This window comes from Myxine glutinosa, chromosome 3 (genome assembly GCF_964187855.1).
Source record: "Myxine glutinosa chromosome 3, kmMyxGlut1.1, whole genome shotgun sequence".
Lineage (NCBI taxonomy): Eukaryota > Metazoa > Chordata > Myxini > Myxiniformes > Myxinidae > Myxine > Myxine glutinosa.
The window spans coordinates 195,329,068-195,355,645 of NC_136263.1; the positions used below are offsets into that span (position 1 = coordinate 195,329,068).

The following is a 26,578-nucleotide window of genomic DNA, read 5'->3' on the forward strand; positions in this document are numbered from 1 at the left end:
CTGTAATGAAATTGTGTCTAAGTTGAACCCAGGAGTTATGCCGACTCTGTCCACTGAGAGGCTCCTATAAGAATTCGGACTGGACAGCGCTCCGATGATTCCTGTGACATTTACTCTGTGCGATGTTGTGCATACTCAGATGGTGCGTGTTACTCTTGGTTCTAAGCTTGCTTGTACTAATTGCAAATCCATTACTCACTTCTATGATCACTGTATACTGATGTGTGGCTCGTTGGTTTCTTACAGGTATTGCTGGAGATCGATTCTGAATTAAACTCACTCTTGGGACAATGTTGTAGATCTGATTCTTACAACAGCGATTCCCTCCAGCTCTGAACCTCGTCTGAATGCCCCTATACCCCCAAGACGCTGCCCCCTATGCCCCCCAAGACGCTGCCCACTATGCCCCCCAAGGCGCTGCTCCCTATGCCCCCCCAAATCGCTGCCCCCACGCCCCCCAAAGCGCTGCCCCTATGCTGCCAAAACGCTGCCTCCATGCCCCCCAAGGTGATGCCCATATGCCCCCCAAGGTGATGCCCCTATGCTCCAAGGCGCTGCCTCCATGCCCCCCAAGGTGATGCCCCAAGGCGCTGCCCCCATGCCTCCCAAAGCGCTGCCCCTATGTTGCCAAAACGCTGCCTCCATGCCCCCCAAGGTGATGCCCCTATGCCCCCAAAGCGATGCCCCTCTGCCCCTCAAGGCGCTGCCCCTATGCCGCCAAAACGCTGCCCCAAAAGCGATGCCCCTCTGCCCCCCAAGGCGATGCCCCCATGCCCCCCAAGGTGATGCCCCTATACTGCTAAAGCACTGCCCCTCTGCCCCCCAAGGCGATGCCCCTATGCTGCCAAAATGCTTCTCCTATGCCCCCCCCCCCCCAAGGCACTGCCCCATGCCACCAAACCCCTAAGGTGTTTTCCCACGCCCCCAGGTCCCCAAGGCAAGAATGAAGGCCCATGCCCCCCAAAGGCGCTGCCCATGCCCCCAAGGTGTTGTCCCATTCCTCCCAAGGTGTTGTCCCATGCCACAAAGTCCCCTATGGTGTTGTCCCATTCCTCCCAAGGTGTTGTCCCATGCCACAAAGTCCCCCAAGGTGTTGTCCCATTCCTCCCAAGGTGTTGCCCTATGCCCTCCAAGGTGTTTCCCCATGCCCCCAAAGTGCTGCCCTTGCAACCAAGCCTAACTTCCCTGCCAAATAGATGTTTGGATTAATGAGAAAAGGCAGAATTATAAGACCACAAGATGTATAAGTGACAGGAAAGATCAAATATGAGGTGGTGTAACAATCTGAGTAAAATACAATTCTGCATCAAGAGAGGAAAGGACGCCATTAAGGAGGGAATTGATGTGGATGATTATTTGTGGATTGTAAGAACAAAAAGATTCCTGCAAGGCCTTCATCCGCAGCTTGGAGTACTGCTCTCCCATCTGGGCCTGGCTCCCCTGACTCAGACGTTGCTCAGCTTGACGTCATGGAAACCAAAGATTTCAAGACCATTGGACGAACCTGAGTCTGTGGGTCTATCATTTTGCCATCACAGACAGGTTGCTGGTCTCCCTGTCTTCTCTTGCCTACTTTCTGGTCTTGCACTCTCTGTCCTGTCCCTGCTTTGTTTCCCCCCAGGTATCTACAGGATACACACGGTCCACCAGCAACCCTCTCCTCGTGCAACTGTCTAAAACCAGAACCACTGATCACCTTCACTCCTTCATTCCTCTCTTTTCTCCCGCCTCTGGAACAAACTCCCTCACTCTCTTCAATCCCTCTCCTTCCTCCAGGTCTTCAAAACAGCTGTTCACCACCATCTCTTATCTTCCCCCATCCAAAACCTTGATCTTTTCTACCCCCGTTAAACACCCCAAATCCACCTCTTTCAATCTCCAACTTCATTCCTGAAATTCCTAGTAGTGTTCATTTGTTTTATACCGTGTACCCCTCCCTCCTCCCCAGCCCTCCCACTCCCACAGATCTACCGACGTCCTTGTTCTCTACTGTTGTTGTGCTTCTGTGCTTCCCTCTCTCGCCCCCTCTTGTCTCCCGCTCCCTTCATTGCATGTTTTATGTGTCTGTGCATGTTTTTCATGTTCAATGTGTTAGCTCTTACACGAGCCTCGATTCTGTATACAATAAAAAAAATTAAAAAAATACATCAGACATCAGACACATGTACAAAATGTACCAACAAACACTGTGTTTTACATGGTAGATATAAGCTGGAATTTTGCATACCGATTCAACTTAAAAGGCAATATTCCAGGAACAAAAATCAGTCGGAAATTTCCCGTAAACGAAAATATCCCTGAATAAACGTCTGTCTGTCTGTCTGCTCACTGCAGGTCACGTGACCCAAGACAGTGGAGTTGAAGGTGATCATATTGCATTTTCGATCACGTGTCTTGTCATTTTTTAGTCACTGGTTGATCAAGTTAATTATATGAATACCAGTAGAGTACCTGCTCTACGGGTGGATCTTGTTCTCAGCATGTGGCATGTTCTTCTGATGCATACCTTTATCTGGGCGGTGTATAAGCAACAGACAGCTGATCCAATCGCTCCGAATTTATATATATATATATATATATATATATATATATATATATATATATGTATATATAACCCGTGTTACGTGCCTGAAGCAAAAACATGCCGACTGCTTATAATTTAAAATACCTCACTGTGCTGTAAAACGTGGGGATAGGAATACAGCACTGTAACGGATAGGACTTGTAATACCCTCTGCCACCTGGAGGTGGCGCTACACCATAAACATTTACATAGAGAATTTGCATCTCTCCTTCCCTCCCAACACCACCAGAAAAGATAAAAACACACCTCTACATGAATTGGGGTCATGCTGATCCTATGTAGCAAGTCTGGATGTAATCGGCACAGAACTGTAGGAGTAGCACGACAAACACACAAACAAACACCGGCCCGTGAATTACAGAAAGAATTCAACATTTTTAGTTTGTCTTTTTGCTTGGATATCATTGCTCAGCGGAGGTCCAGACGCAGAGACCAAGTATAATAGAAAGAAAAGATGCAGACCTACCCTTGGAGAGAGAACAGGCCCAACCCGCTAATCCAATCCAAATGACAAATACACAGACAGAAGGCAAAAGAGCAAGAACGATAGATGATAACAAACAGGAAGACAAGGGAGAACAACTGAGCAAAGAGGAGGAAGATGATGAGCAGTGTCGACTGGAAGAAGAGTTGGCCAACAAAACAGAGGAGATGAGATCGATACCACTCAGGGGAAAACCACAACTACATAAAAACAACCAACGGACAAAAAAACCAGGAAGAAGAACCAACTCCAGATCCACTTTTTTGAAATTCCAACTTCTTTCCTGGAAGTCCTTGCACTGTCCATATGTTTTATACCTCTCCCACCTCTCTCCAAGCCCTCTGCCTCCCACAATTCTCTCGATGTCCCTGCTCTCAAATGTTGTGTTTGTGTCCTTCCCCCTCTCTCCCCATCTTGTCTATCACTCCCCTTAATTTGTGTTTTATGTGACGGTTTGACTTTTTGTGTGATTAAGGTTAGCTCTTTCACGAGCCTCGATCTTGTATACAAAAAACAAAAAAAAACAAAAACCGAAATCATCACCCTTGAAGGAAATCGATACTGTGTGCTTTGCAACGGCACTGCTCATTCAAGAAAAAGTGACAGGAAAACAATCTTCACCTGCCCTCACCTGTTATAGGTTTTACACAACAATCTTCACCTAATCTGCTTTGAGGTTTACACTCACTGACTCTGCACCTCCCCATTCGATCACACGGTCCATACAATTATTACGACATTCTACCTATGGACTCTCCCTCTCCATTCAAAAAAAAAAAAAAATATATATATATATATATATAAATAAATAAATATATGTAAAGCTCTTTCTAGCCACTGACTGACTGATATCAATGTTCAATACTTTCTGGGTGTCATGGAAGCTGAAATTTGGTGTGCCGACGGACATCAAAGCCGGTGCACTGGGAAAAATTACACAACCGTCGGAAAGCATCCGTAAATTAAAACTTGCATTAAAAAACCAAAAAGAAACCTCAATCAATATCTAACGTTTGAAAATTGTAATTCCTTTAACTGTAAACTGTGAAATAAACATGACAATAATGTCCGTCAATGTAAAAACATCCTGTAAATGAAAATTTATGCACAAAAAACGTTAACGCATCCATAACAAAACCAAAAAACCTCAATCGATGTCTCGCATTTGAACATTGTAATTTCGATGACTGTAAACTGTGAAATAAAAATCTCAATGAAAATTTACTTAAAAAGCGTAAATGCGTCTGTAAAAGAAATAAATAAAACCCAGATTGATATCGAACAGGAGGTCGGTTATTATGTACTTACATACGAAGCACGGTTTCTTATTTACACAATGTGTAAGCATACCCCGCTGGCATACTGTAAGCATACCATATATATACCTAGTTCCGTCAGGTCGTGTCGTGTCCAACGTCTGGTGACATTCATGATCATATTTCTCCAAACATCCGTATCCTGCATTGTTTCTCGAAGCTCTGGCATAAACGGCCTGGTCGCAGCCTTTACTCCACCCAAGCAGCACATACAAGGTCTGCCTCTTCCTCTTCTTCCCTCAAAACCAAATTCAGCATGGTTCATTTCTCCAGATTTTTGTTGATGTGGCCAAAGTATGACAGTGTAGCGGCTACCGCTGGGTTTACACAATCGCCTTGCACCTACCAAGGACGCGGAGCGATCACCATGCCGGGCTCGTCCAGGACGCCCGGGCAGGCCCGCTCTCAACTTGCCAGGCCTCGTCCGGGATGCCCGGCCACGCCCCCTCTCGCCTTTCCCGGGCAAACGCTCCGGGATAATGTGTATATAACGGGTGTCTCAAAATAGATGGAACCCATTAACATGATAATAATTTATTACTCAGACAAGAAACTCCAAAAAAGATTACATTTCCTGGAAGCTGATATGATAATAAAAAAAACTGAAGATTTGACGTCTCTAGCTCAAAGGATACATTTATTAGAGCACATGTTCCAAATGACCGCCTTTGCGCCTTAGACACACTTGAAGCCGACGAGCGAAGTTGTCAATCACCCTGACACACTCTTCCTTCCTGATGGCACGAATCTTCTGGGTGATGGTCACTTTCAGTTCAGAAATGGATTGAGGACGATTCTCATACACGTGGTCCTTCAAGAACCCCCAGAGATAAAAATCTGGGGGGTTCAGATCGGGTGAATGCGGAGACCACTTGGGTTCGCGGCGCCTGCTGATCAGCCGATCAGGGAATCGGTGGTCCAGCCACTCCATCGTGATGTTGGCTGTATGTGGAGTTGCCCCATCTTGTTGGAACAATTGCACATCTCGATTCACGCCACGACATCTCCCAAGTCCCCTCCAGAACTTGTTGAGCACCACAATGTAACGCTCCTTTGTGACAGTGACTGCCTCGTCGTCTGCGTCTTCAAACCAAAACGGTCCGATTATGCCATGTTTTGAGATGGCCACCCAGGCCGTGCATTTCACAGAGTGCAAGGGCCTCTGAAGCACCTCGTCTGGGGCTTGTGTGCCCCAGAACACATTGTTCTTGCTATTGACATGCCCACAGAGCAAGAAGTGTGCTTCGTCGCTGAACCAAACATCATAAAGAAAGTCAGGAACCTCTTCGATCTTGTTCTCGAACCACCGGCACATCACAACACGTTTTGCCATGACAGCTGGTGTGAGTTTATGCTTGATCTGGATCTTGTATGGGTACAGCTGAAGATCCTTGATCAAGATTCTTTGCACTGACGCACGTGAAAGACCCAGCTCTTGGCTACGTCTTCGGATGTACTTTTTCGGGCTCCTTCCGACAGAATGTCTCACCGCATTCACATTGTCAGGAGATCTTGCAGTCAGCTTCCTGCCAGAACTGGGTGTTTCTGCCTTCTTGTTGAGGTTGTTTACTGATCCAGTGGCTTGAAATTTGTGTGCCCAACGATAAATTTGGTTTTTCTGGGGATAGTTGTTGAAGTTGAACTTCCTGCGAAATTTTGCTTGCACCGTTTTGAATGATTTCGTCTCCAAATAAGTAGTGACGCAAAATATGTTTTTCCTCCTTTGTCCAAGGCATTTTGATTAATAATTATTAGTTGTTATGGTCTCCTCTCTTCAAATCTGAAAAAAAAAGAACAAGAACATTAATATTGGCAGAATTATTAGCAGTGACATGGGTTCCATGTATTTTGAGACACCCTGTATATTGCTGCCCGATAAACAGGCTTTTCAGAGTACACGAGTTGTTTTGTTTCAATAAAGAAACTCGGACGAATTCCAGCTTTTTGTCGCGTCCATTCTTCCGATTACGTGGGAGCACAGCTCCTACATTGGTGACCTACCGACATGGACACGGCAGTTGCCCTCAAACTGCCTACCTTCTGGGAGGCTCACGCGGCGGTTTGGTTCGCCCAGGCGGACTCCCTGTTCGCCCTGCGAGGCATCACGGCCGACGACACCCGCTTCCACCATGTGGTAGCAGCGCTCGGCTCAGCCACCGTGGCCCGCCCCCTGAGCCTCCTCGAGAGCCCGCCAGCCGCTGACAAATACGGCGCGATTAAAAAGCTCCTCCTCGACGCTTTCGCCCTCTCATCGGTGGAACGCGCACGGCGCCTGCTCGACCTGCCCGAGCTCGGCGACACGTGCCCATCCGAGCGAATGGACTACATGCTTTCGCTGCTCGGCGAGCACTCTCCGGCATTCCTGTTCCGGGAGCTGTTCCTCCGTCAGCTGCCTAGCCCAGTACGCCTCGCCCTGGCGAGCACGACGATCACGGATCCCCGCGCCCTCGCCAGGGAAGCCGACAAGATCTCCGCGGCAGGCCAACGCATTGCAGCAGCGACCTGGGGCCCACCGCCGTCCGACGCAATGCCCATGGCGCCCGAGCACCCGGCACGGTCGACGACCGAACTGCCGACGCAATTGGCGGCCGCTACGCCAAGCCGACCACCTCCAGCACGACAACCGGGGCCTCCACCTGACCAAGCATGGTGTTACTATCATGCCAGGTTCGGACAGAAGGCCCGGACATGCCGACCCTCGTGCACCTTCGGCAGGCCGGGAAACGGCCGGGCCGGCGTTCATTACCAGCCATTAGCGCCGGCCACACGGGCAACTTACTTTTCATCACGGACAAAGCGTCCGGACGGCGCTTCCTGTGCGACACCGGCGCCCAACTGAGCGTCATACCCGCCTCCGATCAGGACAGGCAGTCCGCGGTTTGCGGCCCCTCTTTGGTTGCGGCCAACGGATCGGCCATCCGCACCTTCGGCCCGCGCAACGTCACCCTCTGCTTCGACGGCCAACGCTTTGCTTGGACTTTTGTAACCGCAAGCGTGCCCATGGCTCTGTTAGGCGCCGACTTCCTCTGCGCACACGGACTGCTGGTGGACGTCCAACGGCATCGCCTCATCAACGCCGAGACCTTCAGCTCCCTGGTATGCACATTGAGCAGCTCCGCTCCGACCGAGCTGGCATGCGCCCTCCCGGCGGCGAACGAGTTTGCTCGCCTGCTCACGGAGTTCCCGGCCCTCACGCGGCCGACGTTTTCGGCCGTCGCAGTATGACATGGGATCGAGCACCACATACCAACCACGGGCCCGCCGGTCTACGCCAGAGCCCGCCGCCTCGACCCAGCCAAGCTCGCCATGGCCAAAGCCGAGTTCGACGCTTTGGAACACCTCGGCATCGTGCGGCGCTCCGATAGCGCGTGGGCTTCGCCACTACACATCGTCCCAAAACCAGGGGGCGGCTGGCGCCCATGCGGAGACTACCGCCGCCTTAACGATGCTACCACCCCCGACAGGTATCCGATCCCGCACATCCAAGACTTATCCGCCCGTATGGCAGGACGGGTCATTTTTTCAAAAATCGATCTCATACGGGGATATCACCAGGTACCTGTCAGGGCGGCCGACGTCCCTAAAACGGCCGTCATCACGCCGTTCGGCTTGTTCGAATTCCTGCGGATGCCGTTTGGCCTCAAGAACGCGGCTCAGGCGTTCCAGCGCTTGATGGACGGCGTGCTGCGTGACCTGCCATTCCTCTTCGTTTACCTGGACGACATCCTCGTCGCCAGCACGTCCCGTGCCGAGCACCTCCTCCACCGCCGAACACTGTTCGGGCGCCTCAGCGAGCACGGCCTCATCGTCAACCCGGCCAAATGCCACTTCGGCATGACGGCCGTTGATTTTTTGGGCCACCACATCACCAAGAACGGGGCCGTGCCGCTGCCAACCAAGGTCGAGGCCATCACCACGTTTCCGCGTCCCCGCTCCATAAAGGCCCTGCAGGAATTCCTGGGAATGGTGAATTTCTATCACCGCTTCGTGCCCTGCGCTGCTCAACTCATGCGGCCCCTCTACGAAGCCCTCCGGGGCAAGCCGGCCAAGCACGACGTCGTCTGGTCCGCAGCAATGGACGCGGCCTTCAAAAGCTCAAAGCGGGCCCTCGCCGACGCAACACTGCTCGCTCACCCGGTGCTCAACGCTCCCATCGCCCTCACCACGGATGCCTCCGACTACGCGGTGGGCGCCGTACATGAGCAATGGGTGAACGGGGTTTGGCAGCCACTCGCTTTTTTCAGCCGGCAGCTCCGGCCGAACGAGCTCAAATATAGCACGTTTGACCGTGAGCGCCTCGGTCTACACCTGGCCATTCGCCATTTCCGCCACCTCCTGGAGGGCCGACCCTTCACGGCGTTCGTCGACCACAAGCCGTTGGTTTACGCAATGGCCAAGGTCACGGAGCCGTGGTCGGCCCGCCAACAGCGCCACCTCTCCGCCGTGTCGGAGTTTACCACGGACATCCGGCACGTCGCCGGCAAAGACAACGCCGTGGCCGACTGTCTTTCTCGGGCCCGCGCGAACGCGGTCCACCTCGGCGTGGACTTCGCGCTTATGGCGGCGGACCAAACCACCGATACCACGGTGCAAGCCCTCCGGGCGGCGGACACGGGCCTCTGCCTGGCCGACATCCCCTTCGCGGACACTGTCCTGCTCTGTGACGTCTCCCAAGGCCAGCCTCGCCCCATCGTGCCCGTTACCTGGCAACGCCGCATCTTCGCCTCCCTCCACGGCCTTTCCCACCCGGGCCGGAAAGCTTCCCAGAAGCTGGTGTCGGCGCGATTCGTCTGGCACGGCCTTCGACGGGACGTCCGCGATTGGACCAGCACCTGCACAGCCTGCCAACAGGCCAAGGTCCACCGACACACCCAGGCCCCGCTGGCACCTTTCACCGTGCCCGGACGTTTCGACCACGTCAACGTGGACCTGGTGGGCCCCCTCCCCCCATCACGGGGGTTCACACACCTGCTCACCATGGTGGACAGGACCACCAGGTGGCCGGAGGCCGTTCCCCTCATCTCCACCACCACCGCCGACGTGGCGCAGGCTTTCATCGCCACCTCGGTCGCCCGCTTCGGCGCACCGGCGGACATCTCGTCGGACCGCGGACCGCAGTTCACCTCCGAGCTGTGGGGCGCGGTCGCCCGCAACCTGGGGGTCAAGCTCCACCGTACTACGGCCTACCACCCCCAAGCCAACGGGTTGTGCGAGCGATTCCACCGCTCCATGAAGGCCGCGCTCATGGCCGGCCTTCAGGACGGCGGTTGGGCCGACCGGCTGCCGTGGGTCCTTTTGGGCCTCCGCACGGCCCCCAAGGAGGACCTCCGGGCATACACCGCCGAGCTTGTCTACGGCCAGGCGCTACGCGTCCCGGGCGAATTCGTCCCCGACGCTACCAGTCCCTGGTCCGCAGCTCACCAGCGCTCGGACCTCCAGGAGGCCGCCCGACGGTTTGCCCCCGTGCCAACGTCCCACCACGGTGACCCCCAGTCCTACGTCCCCCCAGCGCTTCGCACAGCGGAGTACGTTTTTGTGCGTCATGACGCACATCGGGGGCCACTCCGGCCGCCGTACGACGGGCCCTTCCGGGTCCTGCGACGGGACGACAAGTCGTTCGTCATCGACATCGGCGGCAGGTCGGACCGGATTGCGGTGGACCGCCTCAAGCCGGCGCACGTGGACATCGACCAACCACCACGGTTGGCCCTTCCGGCACGGCGAGGCCACCCCCCGTCCACGGTGCCCCCCACTCGACCGCCCACCACCACACCGCACCCCCCCCCCCCCCCACGACCCGCCAGGGGTCGCTTCGGCCGGGTCATCAGGAACCCCCTTAAATTAACCCTGCCGGTGCAAGTCGATTCTGGGGGGACGTGTGTAGCGGCTACCGCTGGGTTTACACAATCGCCTTGCACCTACCAAGGACGCGGAGCGATCACCATGCCGGGCTCGTCCAGGACGCCCGGGCAGGCCCGCTCTCAACTTGCCAGGCCTCGTCCGGGACGCCCGGGCATGCCCGGGCACGCCCGGCCATGCCCGCTCTCGACTTGCCAGGCCGCGTCCGGGACGCCCGGCCACGCCCGCTCTCGCCTTTCCCGGGCAAACGCTCCGGGATAATGTGTATATATATTGCTGCCCGATAAACGGGCTTTTCAGAGTAACCGAGTTGTTTTGTTTCAATAAAGAAACTTGGACGAATTCCAGCTTTTTGTCGCGTCCATTCTTCCGATTACGTGGGAGCACAGCTCCTACAACAGTTTCTATTTTAGCATTTGATGTGTTTCCTTCTCTTTGATTTCCATACAATTCCACATACCCCTTGGCCAATCTCCACCAAATTTTGCATACGTACTGGGGGTACCCAGACTCCAAGGTCATGGGCACAAAAATAATAATAATGGTGGCCCAATACTACTAAGAAACATGTCACTGTTTTCATTTTTTTTCTCCATTACCTGTACATACTCTACATATGACACATCTTCTTCTTTGATTGACCTGGAGGCATATGGGTCAGAACACGTCTGCGTGACGATGGTAAGCGAGACCAGCATTGGATATAAATCCTCTGTTGCAATGAAAGCAAAATAATTGTATTGGTCAGTTTTTATTGCAGACTTTGTGCCGCTGGAGACGACGGCATTGATATTGTTACGTTTGTGAAGGGGTAGGCAATGGGATACCTTAGGGCCAGTTAGGATTGCATAAGGTAGTGTGCTCCGACTGTAGTGAAGAAGAAGAACCTGCACCTAAGTAGGGATCCGTTAGACCGGATGTCGTGTAAGCTCGTATATTTGTCCCCATGACGAGGGGTGGGATAATGTTATTTAGGTAGGGGTTACGGGTAAATCCCCTGTATGTAAATGCATCCGTGATTTCTCTGTTCCTTATGACATACACGACACGCACACACTACCAGCAAGCAATCGGCACGCAATATAACACCAAATAAAACAACCGGAACCAAGACATTGAGCACTACCAATGATTCTGACGGCTGAGCCATCGCGGGAGCACGGGAGGGGTGTGGGACCCCACCCCATGGGGTCGTGATTGGTCCGGTACCATGGAGCGAGGAGATGGCACTCGCTGATAGGAGCGTGCGCGTACATCGTCGGATGAGCCCTGGGAACAAAAGACTTGAGTCTCGGCATTTTGTTCTCTTGAGCCAGGGACATTGATCGCGTGCAGTCGGCATTTTGCTGCTTCTTGCGCTGGGTTCTCATTGCGAACAGACACATTCTTCTTTTTGGTCCCGAGTTGAGAAAGGACAGTCGCATTTCGCACTCTTCTTGGTACGGCTATTGAAGACGTAGACGCTCTTTGGTTCGGGGTTTTAGAACGAGCAGCCACACGTCCTTGCTCTGTTCCTGGTTTGTGTGGAAGGAGGACGCATTCGCGCAGTTTCTCCTCTTGGGTCCTGCCTTTAGTGACGAGTGGACGCATTTTCTTTCCCTGGCTCGTTTGTGCCGTCTGCGCGGTGCTGGGTGCGCCTGAGAGACTGTTGGTGCTGTGTGGAGCGGACAATGAGGACGGAGCTCAGCCTGCTCGCTTTGCGCTTGCGTCGGCGTGGCGGTGAATGGGGCTTGGTACCAAGGCGGTGTTTTCACGCGCGCGAACCTGATGGGGTCTGAAGGCCGCTCAGAGCTGAGTACACGCAAATCAACATGCATTCTTTTCCATTTATTTTTCCCTTTGTGTAGTATACGAGTCCGCGTGGAGGGTCCCTCAATTTAGGAATTTAGTGTTACCTTTTCATTGTCCTGCATTTATTTTTATTCAACCATTGTTGCATTTTAATTCCTCGCCCTGTCCCTTTTATCTGTCGGCGATTCGGAAAACCACCCGTGCCGCGTACGCCGTGCAGGTAAGCCTCGTCACTCTCCTTTCCCTCACGTGTAAAGAAGGTCCGCCATTGTTGGATTGAACGCCTCGGAGGTAAGCATGATCGGTCATCCGTCCGAGACTGGTCTTTATCGGCACGGACAGGACAATATTCATCCTCTCTTTGTTGCTCAACCATCTCAACCGAGTCGTAGACAACAGTTCTCCACTATTTTTTTTAAAAAATCTCTGGCAAGTTCTTCCCAGTTGCCGATGTTAATGTTTGCTTTCTTCAGATGTCTTTTCACGTCTTTGTAATGTAGCTTTTGTCCTCCAGGTACACGTTTACCCTCCTTCAGCTCACCTTAAAGTAAAATTTTTGGGAGCCGATGCTCTGGCATACGAATGACGTGACCTGTCCATCTAAGTTGGGCAGAGGTAATTAATGCCTCAACACTGGGTATCCCAGGTCTCCTTTGGACTGTGATATTGGGGACTCGGTCTTAGCTTTTGGGAATCAAATGGCGCCGCACATGTCTTAATTGCGAGCTTGTGAGTTTCTTTATGTGGCTCCTGTAAAGAGTCCCAGCTTCCACTGAGTACAGAAGTGCAGTCATCACTACAGCACGATAGACCTTGATCCTGGTTGTAGTTCTGATGCCATGCTGGGACCAGAGACGTTTGGTCGGGCTTCCAAAAGCTTTTGATGCTGCCTGCACGTGGTGTGCAACTTCGGCATCAGGTGAGTCATCATGTGTTACTGCACTCCCAAGATATGTATCGGTGTTAGCACATCTAAGGGCTTCTACATTGACAAGTACTTTGGGTTGAATGTTCGTGTCAATGTTACGTCTCTCAGTTGACTGAAAGAGAAGTTCAGTTTTTCTGGTATTAATTTGGAGTCCAAATTGTTTTGCTGCAGTTGCAAAACGATTGGTGAATTCTTGGATACCCCTAAGTAAATGGGCAACTAGGGCTGAATCGTCAGGAAACAGAAGTTCTCCAACACATTCTACTCGCACTTTGGTGTTGGCACGCAGTCTGGTGAGGTCGAATAGTTTTCCGGTACTTCTGGTACGGATATAAATTCCAGTACTGAGATTTTGTGACGTGCTGGGACGGACTCCAGTTAGAAACAAGGTAAACAGAGTGGGTGCTAACACACAACCCTGTTTCACTCCATGGCATATACCAAACGAGTCAGTGACATCACCTACCATGGAGACTCTGCCAATCATCCCATAATGGAACTCTTTCATGATCTGGAAAGCCATAGATCTTGAGTATCTTCACGACACGCATGATGCACACAAGCCACTCTCCAATAAAACCCAATATATTACAGGTTCATCTCAAAGACATTTTATTGTGAGATCTTTTTTATTTATCTTTGCCATCATTCCAAGGCCATCGTAAAGCTACAGGCCATTCTACAGGTCATAATGTTCAAACATTCCAAACAAAGCTCGTTTAGCTGTAACGCTCCATCACATTCGATTGGATGACATGGCCTCGTCGTGCAGATTCCACATTTCTACCGGGTGTTTTACGTTCGAGCAACACATGTCAACCTACAACGCAGGAGGGAACCCCATAAGATTTTAGGCTGAAACCGACTTTTGTTGAACTTGCTGATGACTTGATGTCGAACCGTGCATGTTCCATACGACCATTTATAATTATGGATTACAGGCCCAAAACTCATTCTTATTTCGATGTTAAATCGATGATTCGGCAACATAATACTCAAAGGTAAAAATAAAACTTCATGGTAACTGGAAACCTGTCAATCTTCTTCCTCATTGATTAATCAACGTTTAATATGATGACGATCACGACAGATATTACTGCTACCACTACTACTACTACTAAACAAAAACACAATGATAAAATGGTTGGAGTTATTCGCAATAAAGGATCACCAGGTGCCGGTATTTGGGGTTTTACACCCTTTGGCTCTTTTGCTCAGATGACGGGTAAAGTTCGGGGATTTTTTTTCCTTGTGTTGGTCAAATCTGCAGCTGTAGCTCCCACCTCATTAAACCCAAGTTTTCCGAATCGGATGTCATGTTTTTCCTGTTGTATCTTCGTCCCTGTGTTGCTGTTTGTGTTTCCGTCCAATTTCCCGTGTTAAATCGTACCTTGTTGTGCTGTATTTGTCGAATTTGTTTGAGAAGCTTCGAGTCAACTAATCAAACTCGCAGGAGCGACCCAGAGATCCCCCTACATCCAGGATGGTGTAAAACCGCCTTCACACAATGGTGAAGAATCACTTAAAAAATTAAATAAATCTCTTATCCGAATCCATATTCAGATCTTCACCAAAATCTAATCGGCTTGTTCTTGTCACCTATGCAACTCGTCCCCCAAGTTTCGTTCAAATCCGTCCACAACTTTTAATAAAATATCATGTTATTTATCGCTTTTCACCCGATCTCTGAATGGTGAAGAATCACTTGAAAAATTAAATAAATCTCTTATCCGAATCCATATTCAGATCTTCACCAAAATCTAATCGGCTTGTTCTTGTCACCTATGCAACTCGTCCCCCAAGTTTCGTCCAAATCCGTCCACAACTTTTAATAAAATATCATGTTATTTATCGCTTTTCACCCGATCTCTGAATGGTGAAGAATCACTTGAAAAATTAAACAAATCTGTTATCCGAATCCATATTCAGATCTTCACCAAAATCAAATCGAATCGTCCTTGTCAGACACACAAACTCGTCCACCAAGTTTCGTCCAAATCCGTCCATAACTTTTTGAGATATCCTGCTATGTATCGTTTTTGGACCCATCTCCCAATGGTGAAGAATCACTTAAAAACTTCTAGAAGCCGGATCCGAATCCGGATCTTCACCAAAATGTAATCATTTCGTCCTTGTCACATATACTTCCTCTCTGCCAAATGTATTCCAAATTCGTCCACAACTTTTTGAGATATATTGTTCACAGACAGACAAACAGACAGACAGACAGGGGTGAAAACATAACCTCCATCCACCTTCGGTGGCGGAGGTAATGAAGGCAATCTCTACACTCAGTGTCCATATTCAAACTTCTCTACGTCACCCTCCTCCACCTCATCAAAGCCAGTTTTGGCCATTTCGACAATGTTATGTCGTGCTTTCGACACATCATTCACGCTGAAACCTTCAAAGCCAAATTGAACAAATTGAGGGCAAAGTTTCCCCCATACACACTCATACAGGGACGAATGACTTCCTTCCAAGACTCCTTAACATTACAAAGAACATCCCTTATTGTAAAGGCATTCCAGAATTCCTTTACAATCACCTGGATCATCATCAGTTGATTTCACCAGCTTTGCCAATGTTCTTCGGAGATAATACACCTTGAATGTAGCAAGCACTCCCTGATCCTCATTTCACCTGTACGATCACCTCTTTCATACCGTCTTAAAACATCCATTTTTACTTCAATAGTGATGGCCTTCCTCCGCATTTCGCTCGCACTACTAACCTTGCTACTCCACGGACGCTTTTCAGTCATGATTGCAAGGGCTATGCTTAGTACAGCTGCACATTTCACGAGCTAAATGGGAAACACTTCACCACTTGCATGATGCTAACATGGAGGGGTCCAGAAACTGAGGGATGGGGAACCCGGAAGGCGAGGGAGAGGGAAGGCAATCTAACCGCATCCGGGTGTCGTAACGAACACGTTTTCATGTTGTTCAGTGCAAACATTCAATCGCAATGTTATTCACGAACTCGTCACGCAATTCCAGTCCCTCATGAACGTAAGTTAAAAAAATGGTGTAAATGACGGAGGCGCACTATTCCAAGAAAGCGCAAAAAGAACACGCATAAAATGCAAGCTTACCGCACCGGAAATGAAATGTGCGCCATTAATGTAATCCTACTTTTTAAATACTATTTAAATTGAAAAATCATACTACCATTTCCTGATGTGTGCCGCCACCACGCTGTTAAATACACATTAGTTATTGAAATGTATCACAATGTGTACATTTAAAAAAAAACATCTATCTTGGTCACTATGGGCCCCTTCTGATTGTGGGCCTGGTGCTGAGGCACCATTGGAGCCATTGTAAATCCGGCACTGCCCCTAATTCTTCCCCACACCCATTGTTTGTCCATCTCCCGATATTTTGTCCTTCAACCCTGCTGTTGGTGTTTCACCCTCGTTCTACCGTTCCTTTTGGTCTGTCACTTCCTGATCTGCTCAGTGTTATCGCTCCAACACGAGCCTTGACTCAGTAAAGAAGAACAAGAGAAAAAAAGGCCGAAACGTCAGCACCTTGTGACCCTTCATGGCAAATAATATGTCATATTCTCTGGTGCCACCAACACAGACCACTAGTTTGGTGTAAGAATTAGAAACTAAATTTTTACGACAACTACTACTACTACTACTACTTTAATGGCCATAATTAATCCCACCGCAGAGGGTCAAAGTCTTTTTCACAAAGTGTCTGGCCATGCGTGACTTCGTCTGGAGGTGATTTGGGTGGGAATTTGTCATTTGTTCAGGGTGCCGATGATAGGTCACCTAACCTTCGCAAAGGACACCATGGGACCTTTAACGTCCATCAACTAATGTGAGCAGACAGGATGCCGGGTATCACGTCCATCCGAGGTACGGCGCACTTTGCAATTGAGCGCTCTGCCTGGGAAACACCAATTGAACCCAGACAGTTCCCAGGTAAATGCACTACCTCTGCACAGTCCTCTCAAGTCCTCCACGTCCAAGGTAGTAGCACAACGGAACCTTGGGCAAGGCTATTTGAAGCATTGCTTATTCTCAGTTACCACAATATTATGGTATATAAGTGCTTGTTCATATTAACATTAACGGTGAGGCCTCTGGTCTGCTGGTTACACCTCACTGTGGTGGCCTCTTCCCCACCCAATCACTACCAACTCCATTCCTATTGATTATTGAAAAGCCCTTTTCATTGAATGAACTGCATGACATTTTCAGGATCGGTTCGATAAAAAAAAAAAACATAGTTCATTCAATGTATTATTATGATGCTTTCAGAAAACGTTATTTCATTGACAGCTGTGATTAAGAATTGATATAAAGACTTGGCATTTAATATGGAATATTTTTTTTGTGGGGGTGAACTTACTTTTCAAGATGACTTAGAACCAAAAGTTCATTGGAATTATGTTGAAATTATTCTAGATTTTGTTAATGTGACCTTTAAAAGAAACGAAAACCACATTTGACATTTCGAAGCAAATAAATTGATCCTTGAAAGTGATGTAAACTGATATCGAACTCAATTCATGGACAGTACTGTGTTAAACTTCTGTACGTTTTCCCGAAGTATCTCTTTACTTTGCACATTAGCCCAATTTTTTTTAAACAAAAACAAAAGCTAAATTACGACTGGGATTACGGACAGTAAAATTACAGTTCAGTACTTCGTGTAACCCCCACGAGCATTCAGGAGAGCACGTACACTTTGAGGCATGCTGTTCACGAAATTTGCCAAGGTTTGGACAGGAATCGCTTGCCATGCAGTGACAATAGCCTGCTGCAATTCACGCACAGAGGTCGGCTGCTGGTCCAAGTGGTCGATTTGACAGGTTAATTCTGCCCACAAGTTCTCTATCAGATTCATATCCGGGGACATGGCAGGCCACTCCATATGCTCCACACCACGGTCAGCAAGAAAATGTTGGATCATGCGAGCACGATGAGGCCATGCATTGTCATCTTGGAAGACAAAGTTTCCTCGAAAGGCAGCACGAGAAAATGGAAGCAATGTTTCTTCCAGAATGGCCCTGTACTTGAACTGGTTCAGGTTTCCATTCAGAACAACCAGGTCAGTTTTGCCCCCTGCATGAAAAGCAGCCCAAACGGTCACCCCACCACCTCCAGCTTGGACTCTTGGCACTATTCAATCTTCGTTGTAGGCTTCATGCACTTGTCTGCGCACTCGGACGCGGCCATCTTGACGATAGACCAGAAATCTAGACTCGCCACTGAAGATCATGTGATTCCAGTGTCCTGGCTGCCATTGACGGTGCTCTCTGGCCCACTGCAATCGGCGCTGGTGGTGTTGTCCGGTCCAGTGTGGCTTTCTCAGGGGATGCCTGGCATGATAGCCTGCTTGAACCAGTCGTTGGTTGACTAGCCTTCTGGATACAGGCACATTTGTCAGTTGCTGCCACTCAACCCTAAGCCGATTAGCTGACTTGGTACGGCCATTGCGGACTAACCGGTGCAGCTGGCGATCATCCCTCCTTGTGGTTCTGCGCGGACGTCTTGGCCTCGGTATTGGAGTAGGGACACCCCTCTGAGCATTTCGTTTCAGGATCTTTGACACCTGACCTTGAGTGATGCCATACTGCCGAGCAATAGCGCGCTGTTTCATGGCGGAATTTCGTAAAGCCACCACTCCATGACAAACAGCATTGTCGAGTTTACGGACCATCTCCAGAGGAAGCGGCAATAACTTTTGTAGACGTGCAGCAGTTGATTTCCACTAATACAGAACGCAACAACCCTTATATACCCGATTGTGAAGCCAATCGTCAAATGTACCTATCCGTACATTTTGTCACGCCACCTGTGATATAAACCTCTTATTGACTTCCTGCTGCGACAGACAATCAGTGACATGGTTCTTTTAACAAATAAATCACCGAAGTGTAAAATAAACTCACCAGATTGATATACTGAGTTCAGAAAGTAAACCCAAGTCAAGAAAAAAAAAATATTCCATATTAAATGCCAAGTCTGTATAATAATAAACATAGCTTTTAATTAAAGAATAAATTGTACAAATTGGATAAAAACGAAGCGCACATGATTAATGAAAAGGTTACAAAACCCTGAAGAGCTCTTTGATGTAAAAAAAAAAAATGTCTCCATGTTGGAGGCTTCCATCAAATGGTAAAAAGTGTAAATATTTGTCCTATGTGGTGATGCAAAGAGCACCACGTGATATTGATGATGCAGCACTTTACACTGAGCGCTTGACCATCAAAGGAAAGCTCTCACGTTTGACTCCTACCTCGTTCATTCATTTGGTGACGTCACGGGAACGAGTAATCAGGCTGCACCATGAGCCGTCCACTGCGTGTAGATTGCTAACAGATGATTGAATGCAGAGAAACATTATGACAACATTGTCCCTGATATGGTCCAAGATGAAGGTCTTGAGTCCAAGATTTTCAGTTATGGCCGTCCGTGAGAAGTATGGTGACGATGGTGGAGATAATCGTCCATTGGTAACACTTTGTACTGTGTGATGCAGTCTGCAAGCAAATAAGGGGAAGAACAGGTGTGTCACAAAGCGGTAAGATGTGATATGGTTGGGAGATGGCATTTGTAGTTTCATGCAACAGTAAAAGTAAAAAATGTTTTCTCTGGAACAACTTCACCAATCATGTTTTAGTAATCAAATTAGCTTTTATCGCCATGGGCAACTGATGATATACCAAAAATTTTGCATTGATCGGTTCAGCGGTTTGACAGAAGAAGATTTTTGAAGGTTTTAGTTTCAATCCAATATAGCTACCGGATCACGTGACCTATAACGTTTCAAACGTTATTATCAAACGTTATTTATCATGGTTAGTCAATCATATATAATGAAATTTTGCATCGATCTGTTAATCGGTTTCAGAGAAGTAGATTTTTAAAGAATTTGTCTTTTCAATCTAAAGTGGCTGCCCAGTCATAAATATTTAAAACCCGCTTCAAATTGGGTAGTTAATCACAAGTATAAAGTTTCACATTGATCGGATAAGGTGCATTTTTATATCCAATATGGCTGCCACACCACATGACCAATGATGTCACTGTAAGCACACTATATGCAGCAAGTTTAGTTGGTGGTGTCTGTAAAGTTTCGCATTGAATGGTGAAGCTGTTTTAGAGGGAGTTGTAATTTTTTTCCCTTCATTCCAATATGGCTGCCACACCACGTGATCGATGACATTTTAGTGATCAATCGTGCATCCCCATGGGTAGTCGAGGGCGCAGTTAAAATTTTTCGTCAATCAGTTTGGCATTTTGAGGTAAGAAGATTTTTAAAGGCTTTCACTAAAATCCAATATGGCTGCCAAACCCACCACACCGATGATGTCATAGTTATCCCAAAAAAAATTCCAACATTTACAGCATGGATATCTTGCCAATCAGTGAGTCTGGTTCATGGTGCCTAAGTAAAAATGAACTTATATTTTGGATTTAAAACTTTTAAACACTGTTAAACACTAAAAAGCTTAACAACAACTTTGAGCATAAGAAAAGCACATTTGGCTGTGGCAAAATTTAAAATAGTTTACTTTCAAATTAAGTGTGTGCAAGAACAATGCAAAAGATGGCGGATGGTCGTGTAATGGTGGGCGGTGAGGAACGTGTTTGGAGAAGCCGGGGGTGCAGCCTTGTGGGGACAGGCATAGAATAGGAACCTCCCACATTCATGATGTAGCTCGGAGGCCCTCTCCTACGGGTTCTGAATGGTCAAGTCAGGAGGCTGGCGCGTTGTCCAATCCAGGACATGTTCCAGAAACTAATGACACAAATGGATGGCTGAGAAGGTACAAGCGTTACGCCTAGGTCCCCCATCGGTGAAGTGATGTGAGTTGACAAAGTGGAAGATGCAGGAAACATGGAAGAGTCGATAATATTTGCGAGTGGGTTGGAGACACACCCACACACCAGATTAGAAGTTAGTAGTTAGTTTATTTTTCAAGATATTCCACTCACAAGGTTCAGACATACATGGCGGCGGCCATCTTTGATTTTGACGTGGCGACCCAATTTTCAATAGCGTTCTTCCTTATGCGTAGATACAGTCGCGCACCAGATTAGAAGTTGGTACTTCGCTTATTTTTCAGGATATTCCGCTCACAAGGTTCAGACATACATGGCGGCGGCCATCTTGGATTTTGACGTGGCGACCCAATGTTCAATAGCGTTCTTCCTTATGCGTAGATACACCAACACACCAGATTAGAAGTTAGTAGTTCGTTTATTTTTCAAGATATTTCGCTCACAAGGTTCAGACATATGGCGGCGGCCATCATGGATTTTGACGTGGCGACATAATTTTCAATAGCGTTCTTCCTTATGCCTAGATACACCCACACACCAGATTAGAAGTTAGTAGTTCATTTATTTTTCAAGATATTCTGCTCACAAGGTTCAATGCACGCACGCACACACGCACGCACGGACGCACACACAGACGGAGTGGAAAACCATAGTCCCCCTTTCGCTCCGCGGTGCGACGGGGGACAAAAATGGATGCACAAGGAGGATGCTTAAATAAAAGTAATGAAAAGATTGTGGGTATTAGGGTTAGGGTTAGCAAAAACATTGACTATCTGGAAACCAAATTAGATGAAAACAAGCGTTACGCCTAGGTCCCCCGTCGGTGAAGTGATGTGAGTTGACAAAGTGGAAGACGCAAGGCGGCCATCTGGGATTTTGACGTGGCGACCCAATTTTCAATAGCGTTCTCCCTCATGCGTAGATACACCCACACACCAGATTAGAAGTTAGTAGTTCGTTTATTTTTCAAGATATTTCGCTCACAAGGTTCAGACATATATATGGTGGCGGCCATCTTGGATTTTGACGTGGCGACCCAATTTTCAACAGCGTTCTTCCTTATGCCTAGATACACCCACACACCAGATTAGAAGTTGGTACTTCGCTTATTTTTCAAGATATTCCGTTCACAAGGTTCAGACATACATGGTGGTGGCCATCTTGGATTTTGACGTGGCGACCCAATTTTCAATAGCGTTCTTTCTTATGCCTAGATACACCCACACAGCAGATTAGAAGTTGGTACTTCGCTTATTTTTCAAGATATTCCGCTCACAAGGTTCAGACATACATGGCGGCGGCCATCTTGGATTCTGACGTGGGTTGCACCCACACACCAAATTAGAATTCGGTCCTTCGCTTATGCACGCACGCACGCCCGCATGCACGCACGCACACACGCACGCACGGATGGACGAACGCACACACGGACGGAGGGGAAAACCATAGTCCCCCTTTCGCTCCGCGGTGCGACGGGGGACAATAAAGTGGAAATGACAGAGATAAATGAAAAACTCGAAGATAAAATTGGGGTTGAGAACAAATGTAGGGGGAGGTGGATAAAAACAATGAATCTTTTGGGGCACAGGCAGGGACCCAAATCGAAAGTGAAATGGTGGGTTGGTTTAGGGGGATGAAGGAAAATTCCACATGGACGTGGTTGAGTAATAATGGCCTGGAAGGACATCGCACTTATGTGGATGTTGCTCTGCCCAAGTGCAAAGAGACTGTCCACTTAACGAGCCAGATTGGGGGTCTTTAAGGGGGGAAGATAGCAAGTCCAGTGGGGTATATGAGGTACGATAACCACAGGCGTGTGTTTGGACCCTGCAGGGGACCAAGGTGGTCCTCTTCTGATGACCAGGGCCGACAGGGTGTGACGCGACGACGTGATGGAGTATGTGTGGATACTCGAGCCTCAGCGGATGAGCCAGATGTTTGAGTCTGCGACGTGGGTTGGCGGATGAGTCTGCGCAGTGTGTAAGTGTGTGTAAGTGAGGCCGGACTAATGCCAGTGAGCGAGGCCAGACCTATGTCGATGAGTGAGTACGGACTGCCTGTGTGCTGTACTGGACCGACGCTGGTGAGCAAGTTTACATTTATTGAGGTGTATGAGCTGGTGGTGAGTGTCGTATTGGGACCCGGGGTGTTTGAAGGGGACCCTGTGAAGGTTGACTTGGTGCACGGAGCAGTCGACTCATTGCGCATGTGGTGGGTACTGACAGCCGTGTGGCGGGTAAGAAGGAATAGATTTAGTGGAAGAGAGCTTCAAAAGAGACAGTAAGATGCGGGCCTGTCTGCCCCGCACCTCCCCTGAGCCTCTTGACTCTGGAATGTTCAAAGCTCGCCCATCACACAAAAATGTGTGCCTTTGCGCCAAAACTTGTACCTTTGCGGTGTTGCGAGGCCAAATCTCCCCATAAAAGGACATTTCGAACAGATTACAAAGGAAAGACTATTTAAAAGGGTTTTAAGGAAAAGGCGGTTTTAGACACAAACATTCAGGAGGAAGACGACACCTTTCTATACAAATATTGATGCATAATCTCATATCACAATTAAATTACTTCACGCTTACGCTAAATGTGCACTATGGAAATAACTATTCCTCAGCTAAACATTCTCAATTCCTAGAAGCCATTTCTACAACAGTACATTTAAACATACCTGTTTGTATAATAAATATACACACCCGTAGGATGATGCATAATTATTGATGATGAATGTATAATTGATTATTATAATTGTATAATTATAATTATAGATTATTATTATAATTATTATAATAATTATAATTATTGATGATGATGTATGTATAATTATAATTTTTCCACCATGTGGATGATGTATTATTGAATGTACCCATTTAGTCAGGTTCACCATGTTAACAAATATAATTTCTTTCAAAATTTTGGGATTAGCAAACCTGTACATTTTTGGAATCATCAGAGCATGGAGAATCCGAAAATCAACGTTGGCATTTGCACAGACACCTGCATGGCCGCCATTTTGGATTTTCAAAATGGCCGCCATAAAATACATATTTTGCGCGATCTCGGCTTCTAGTCAACCTAGAAACTTAATTAAATATGCTAATCCTATGTTTTCTGGGTCAAGGAATCCAATAAAGGCCTCAAAATAGTGCTCAGGATTATAGAAAAGCAACAAACAAAGGTAATTGAAAACCATAGTCTTTATATTTGTGATATAACTGTATTACATAATACATGATATTGCAAGTCCTTTGAAGTTATAGGTTGTTATAGGAAGTTATAGGTAGTATCAGATTGAACTATAAGTCCTATACACAGGATCTACGAGGTCTATACCATTCAGGAATATGCTTTTACAGATCTTCATCACTGTCCTGAGTGTCATTTTCGCAAAGGTGTCTACGCAAATGTAAACATTAATTTTTGGGTTCCTCATGCTCTGAATATTCCAAAAATGTATAGTTTTGCTAATCTCCAAAAATTTTGAACGAAAAAACATAGTGAACCTGACTAATAGGACGATGCATAGTCAGCCCTCCATATTCGTGAGAGTTACATTCATGGAAAAAACCCCAATGCAGAATTTGTGAATACGGATACTTTGGTTTAATGGGAAACTGGGTGTTAGGTTCCAGGATCACACTGAACATAGCGGGAAATGGTAAATGTTTAAGAACAATGATTAAAATAAATAAATTACAGTATAAGGACAGCATGTTTTCATTGACATTTTATGAGGATGGCGTGATGATGAAGTCAGAAGGATAATTGATGCCCACTCGGAATGCACTCACACCCATAATCAGCCTGTCTAACACATTCGCCTTTTCACTCCAACACGTGACTTTCTTGTGCCTGTCTCCAGCAAACTCACCTTCTCCACTCATTTTGTGCTTTGAGGCCATGATTGAGGGCCAATTAATCAGCGACACAATAGCACAACTTCATGATATTGAGTCAAGAGGTGTTTGCTGGTTGGGAACTGCTTTGCGAAGGAAGGACAGGGCGGGTGACCGGAGTGGTGTGTGCATGCTGCTCAGACAAACCAAATACAGTACTGTACAGTATCAACATCTGTGGGTAGGTGACACGGGGGTAGGTGATGGGGGCTCCCAAACTTGCGAATACTGGACGTTGGTGGGGTCGCAAATTAGGAATTGGCATACAATTACCAATTCACGAATATTTGGAACTCGCAAATACGAAGGGTTTACTATACTGTATAATTGAACATACGATTATGGTGATGTATAACTAAATATTTGTGTATGACAATATAAAATGAAATATACCCATTGGATGATGTATAATTTAATATTTCTGGGGTATAATAGTATTATAGCTGCCAAGCAAGGTAATGTTACACGTGGCAATGCAATGTTGAATTAGACATACCTGTTGTCCTTCATTGTGAAATTCAATCATCGTTTCCAATTTTCTAACTTATTTTGCCAAAAGAACCAAAGAGAAATCTCTGAAGATCGAAGCTGAGGATTCCTTACCCAAAACCCAGCGCTCCGACAACACTCGGCAGTCGGACCGAAGGGCGTTCCTTGCGGTCCTTCCCACATAGATGCCGGCGCGGTGTGACGATCCGCAAAGCCGTCCCCCGTAGGCCCGAATGAGGTCTTTCAGGCATTCCTCGGGGGGGCTGCTGCTCGGACACACGTAGAATGCAGGCTCGTTGGAGAAAAGCGGAGTAATGTCCGGTGCGGTCGAGGAATGGTACAGTCGCCTCCGATTGATCTGTATGTACAACATCGCATTGGTCAAGGCTGTATTAGACATATATTTTCAACTCGGTTAGGGTTAGGTCTACTTTAATACCTAACCCTAACCATAACATGCATATATATACATACAGGGTATTTCAAAAAGAATGATACAACTTTAACCGTTTATTTACAAAGAAACAGAAACCTCAGGAACGTGAACCAAACATTTCTTGAAACCTTATGACGTGGTATTTTATACCACTGATTGCTATTGCAGTAACTCACTACTAGAGTTAGTGAGAGCCCAAGGTCTGAAATTGGCATTTACGCAAAATCCTTGTCATTGACGTTCTCGATGTGTGCCCCTCCACGGTTCAGACAGGCATTGATCCTGACTCGAAAGTTCTGTCCAATTTTCCTGTAGGTCTCATGTGGCACTGCCTGGAGGTAGTCTGACACCTCCTGCTTCAGATCATGCAGTGTGGCAGGGTGGTTGATGTAGACAGAGCCCTTGGCAGCCTCCCAGATCCACTAGTCCAGAGGGTTCAATTCTGGGCTATGGGGTGCCCTGCCATGAGCGGTACCCAGGGTAACGAGGCGGTTTCTGAAGAGCTGCTGCAGGAAAGTGATGGTGTCACCAGATGTATGTGGGGGTGCACCATCCTGCATAAACCAGGTCATGCTCATCTGGTTTGGGGTGACCTTTTGGGCTTGATCATTAAGGAACTTCTGGAGCACGGCCCGGTAGCGCTCACCGTTGATCGTCACCATCCTGCTGTTGTCATTCTCAAACCAGTATGGTCCTAGCATTCCCCATCTGGCATTGGAGGTGCATAAGCATGTGACCTTAGGCCCTTTCAGGTACCTCTCAGTGATCTCCTCAGGTGGTTCTGCCCCCCAGAAAATGTTGTGGTTGTTGATTTGGTCTCATGCCACAGAGTCACCACTTTTGTCTTCTGCTCCACCGTCAATGGCATAGTTGAGCTATGGAGCTAGAAATCCCAGGGAACAAATACCACGATAACACCACCAAATCCTCAAAAGGAAAACGGTATAGGTCAAAAAACAAAAAAATGGCAGGAAGTCAAAGTT

At 47.8% G+C, this 26,578-nt stretch overlaps 2 protein-coding genes across 7 annotated transcripts in view; both read right to left on the bottom strand.

The window, feature by feature from the left end:
* Positions 1-19,282, bottom strand: part of AGPAT5 (1-acylglycerol-3-phosphate O-acyltransferase 5) — a 58,356-nt gene extending 39,074 nt beyond the window's left edge. Inside the window, exon 1 of the mRNA XM_068109559.2 lies at positions 19,229-19,282. Within this exon, the coding sequence (XP_067965660.2) occupies positions 19,229-19,237 (9 nt within the window). The 5' untranslated portion in view covers positions 19,238-19,282. The remainder of the gene's footprint in view (positions 1-19,228) is intronic.
* Positions 13,551-26,578, bottom strand: part of MCPH1 (microcephalin 1) — a 243,684-nt gene continuing 230,656 nt past the window's right edge. For all 6 annotated transcript variants that reach the window (XM_068109556.2, XM_068109553.2, XM_078774938.1 and 3 more), the window contains 2 exons: positions 25,274-25,517; positions 13,551-19,472 (listed from right to left, as the gene is read on the bottom strand). In XM_068109556.2, the coding sequence (XP_067965657.2) occupies positions 19,393-19,472; positions 25,274-25,517 (324 nt within the window). In that variant the 3' untranslated portion in view covers positions 13,551-19,392. The remainder of the gene's footprint in view (positions 19,473-25,273; positions 25,518-26,578) is intronic.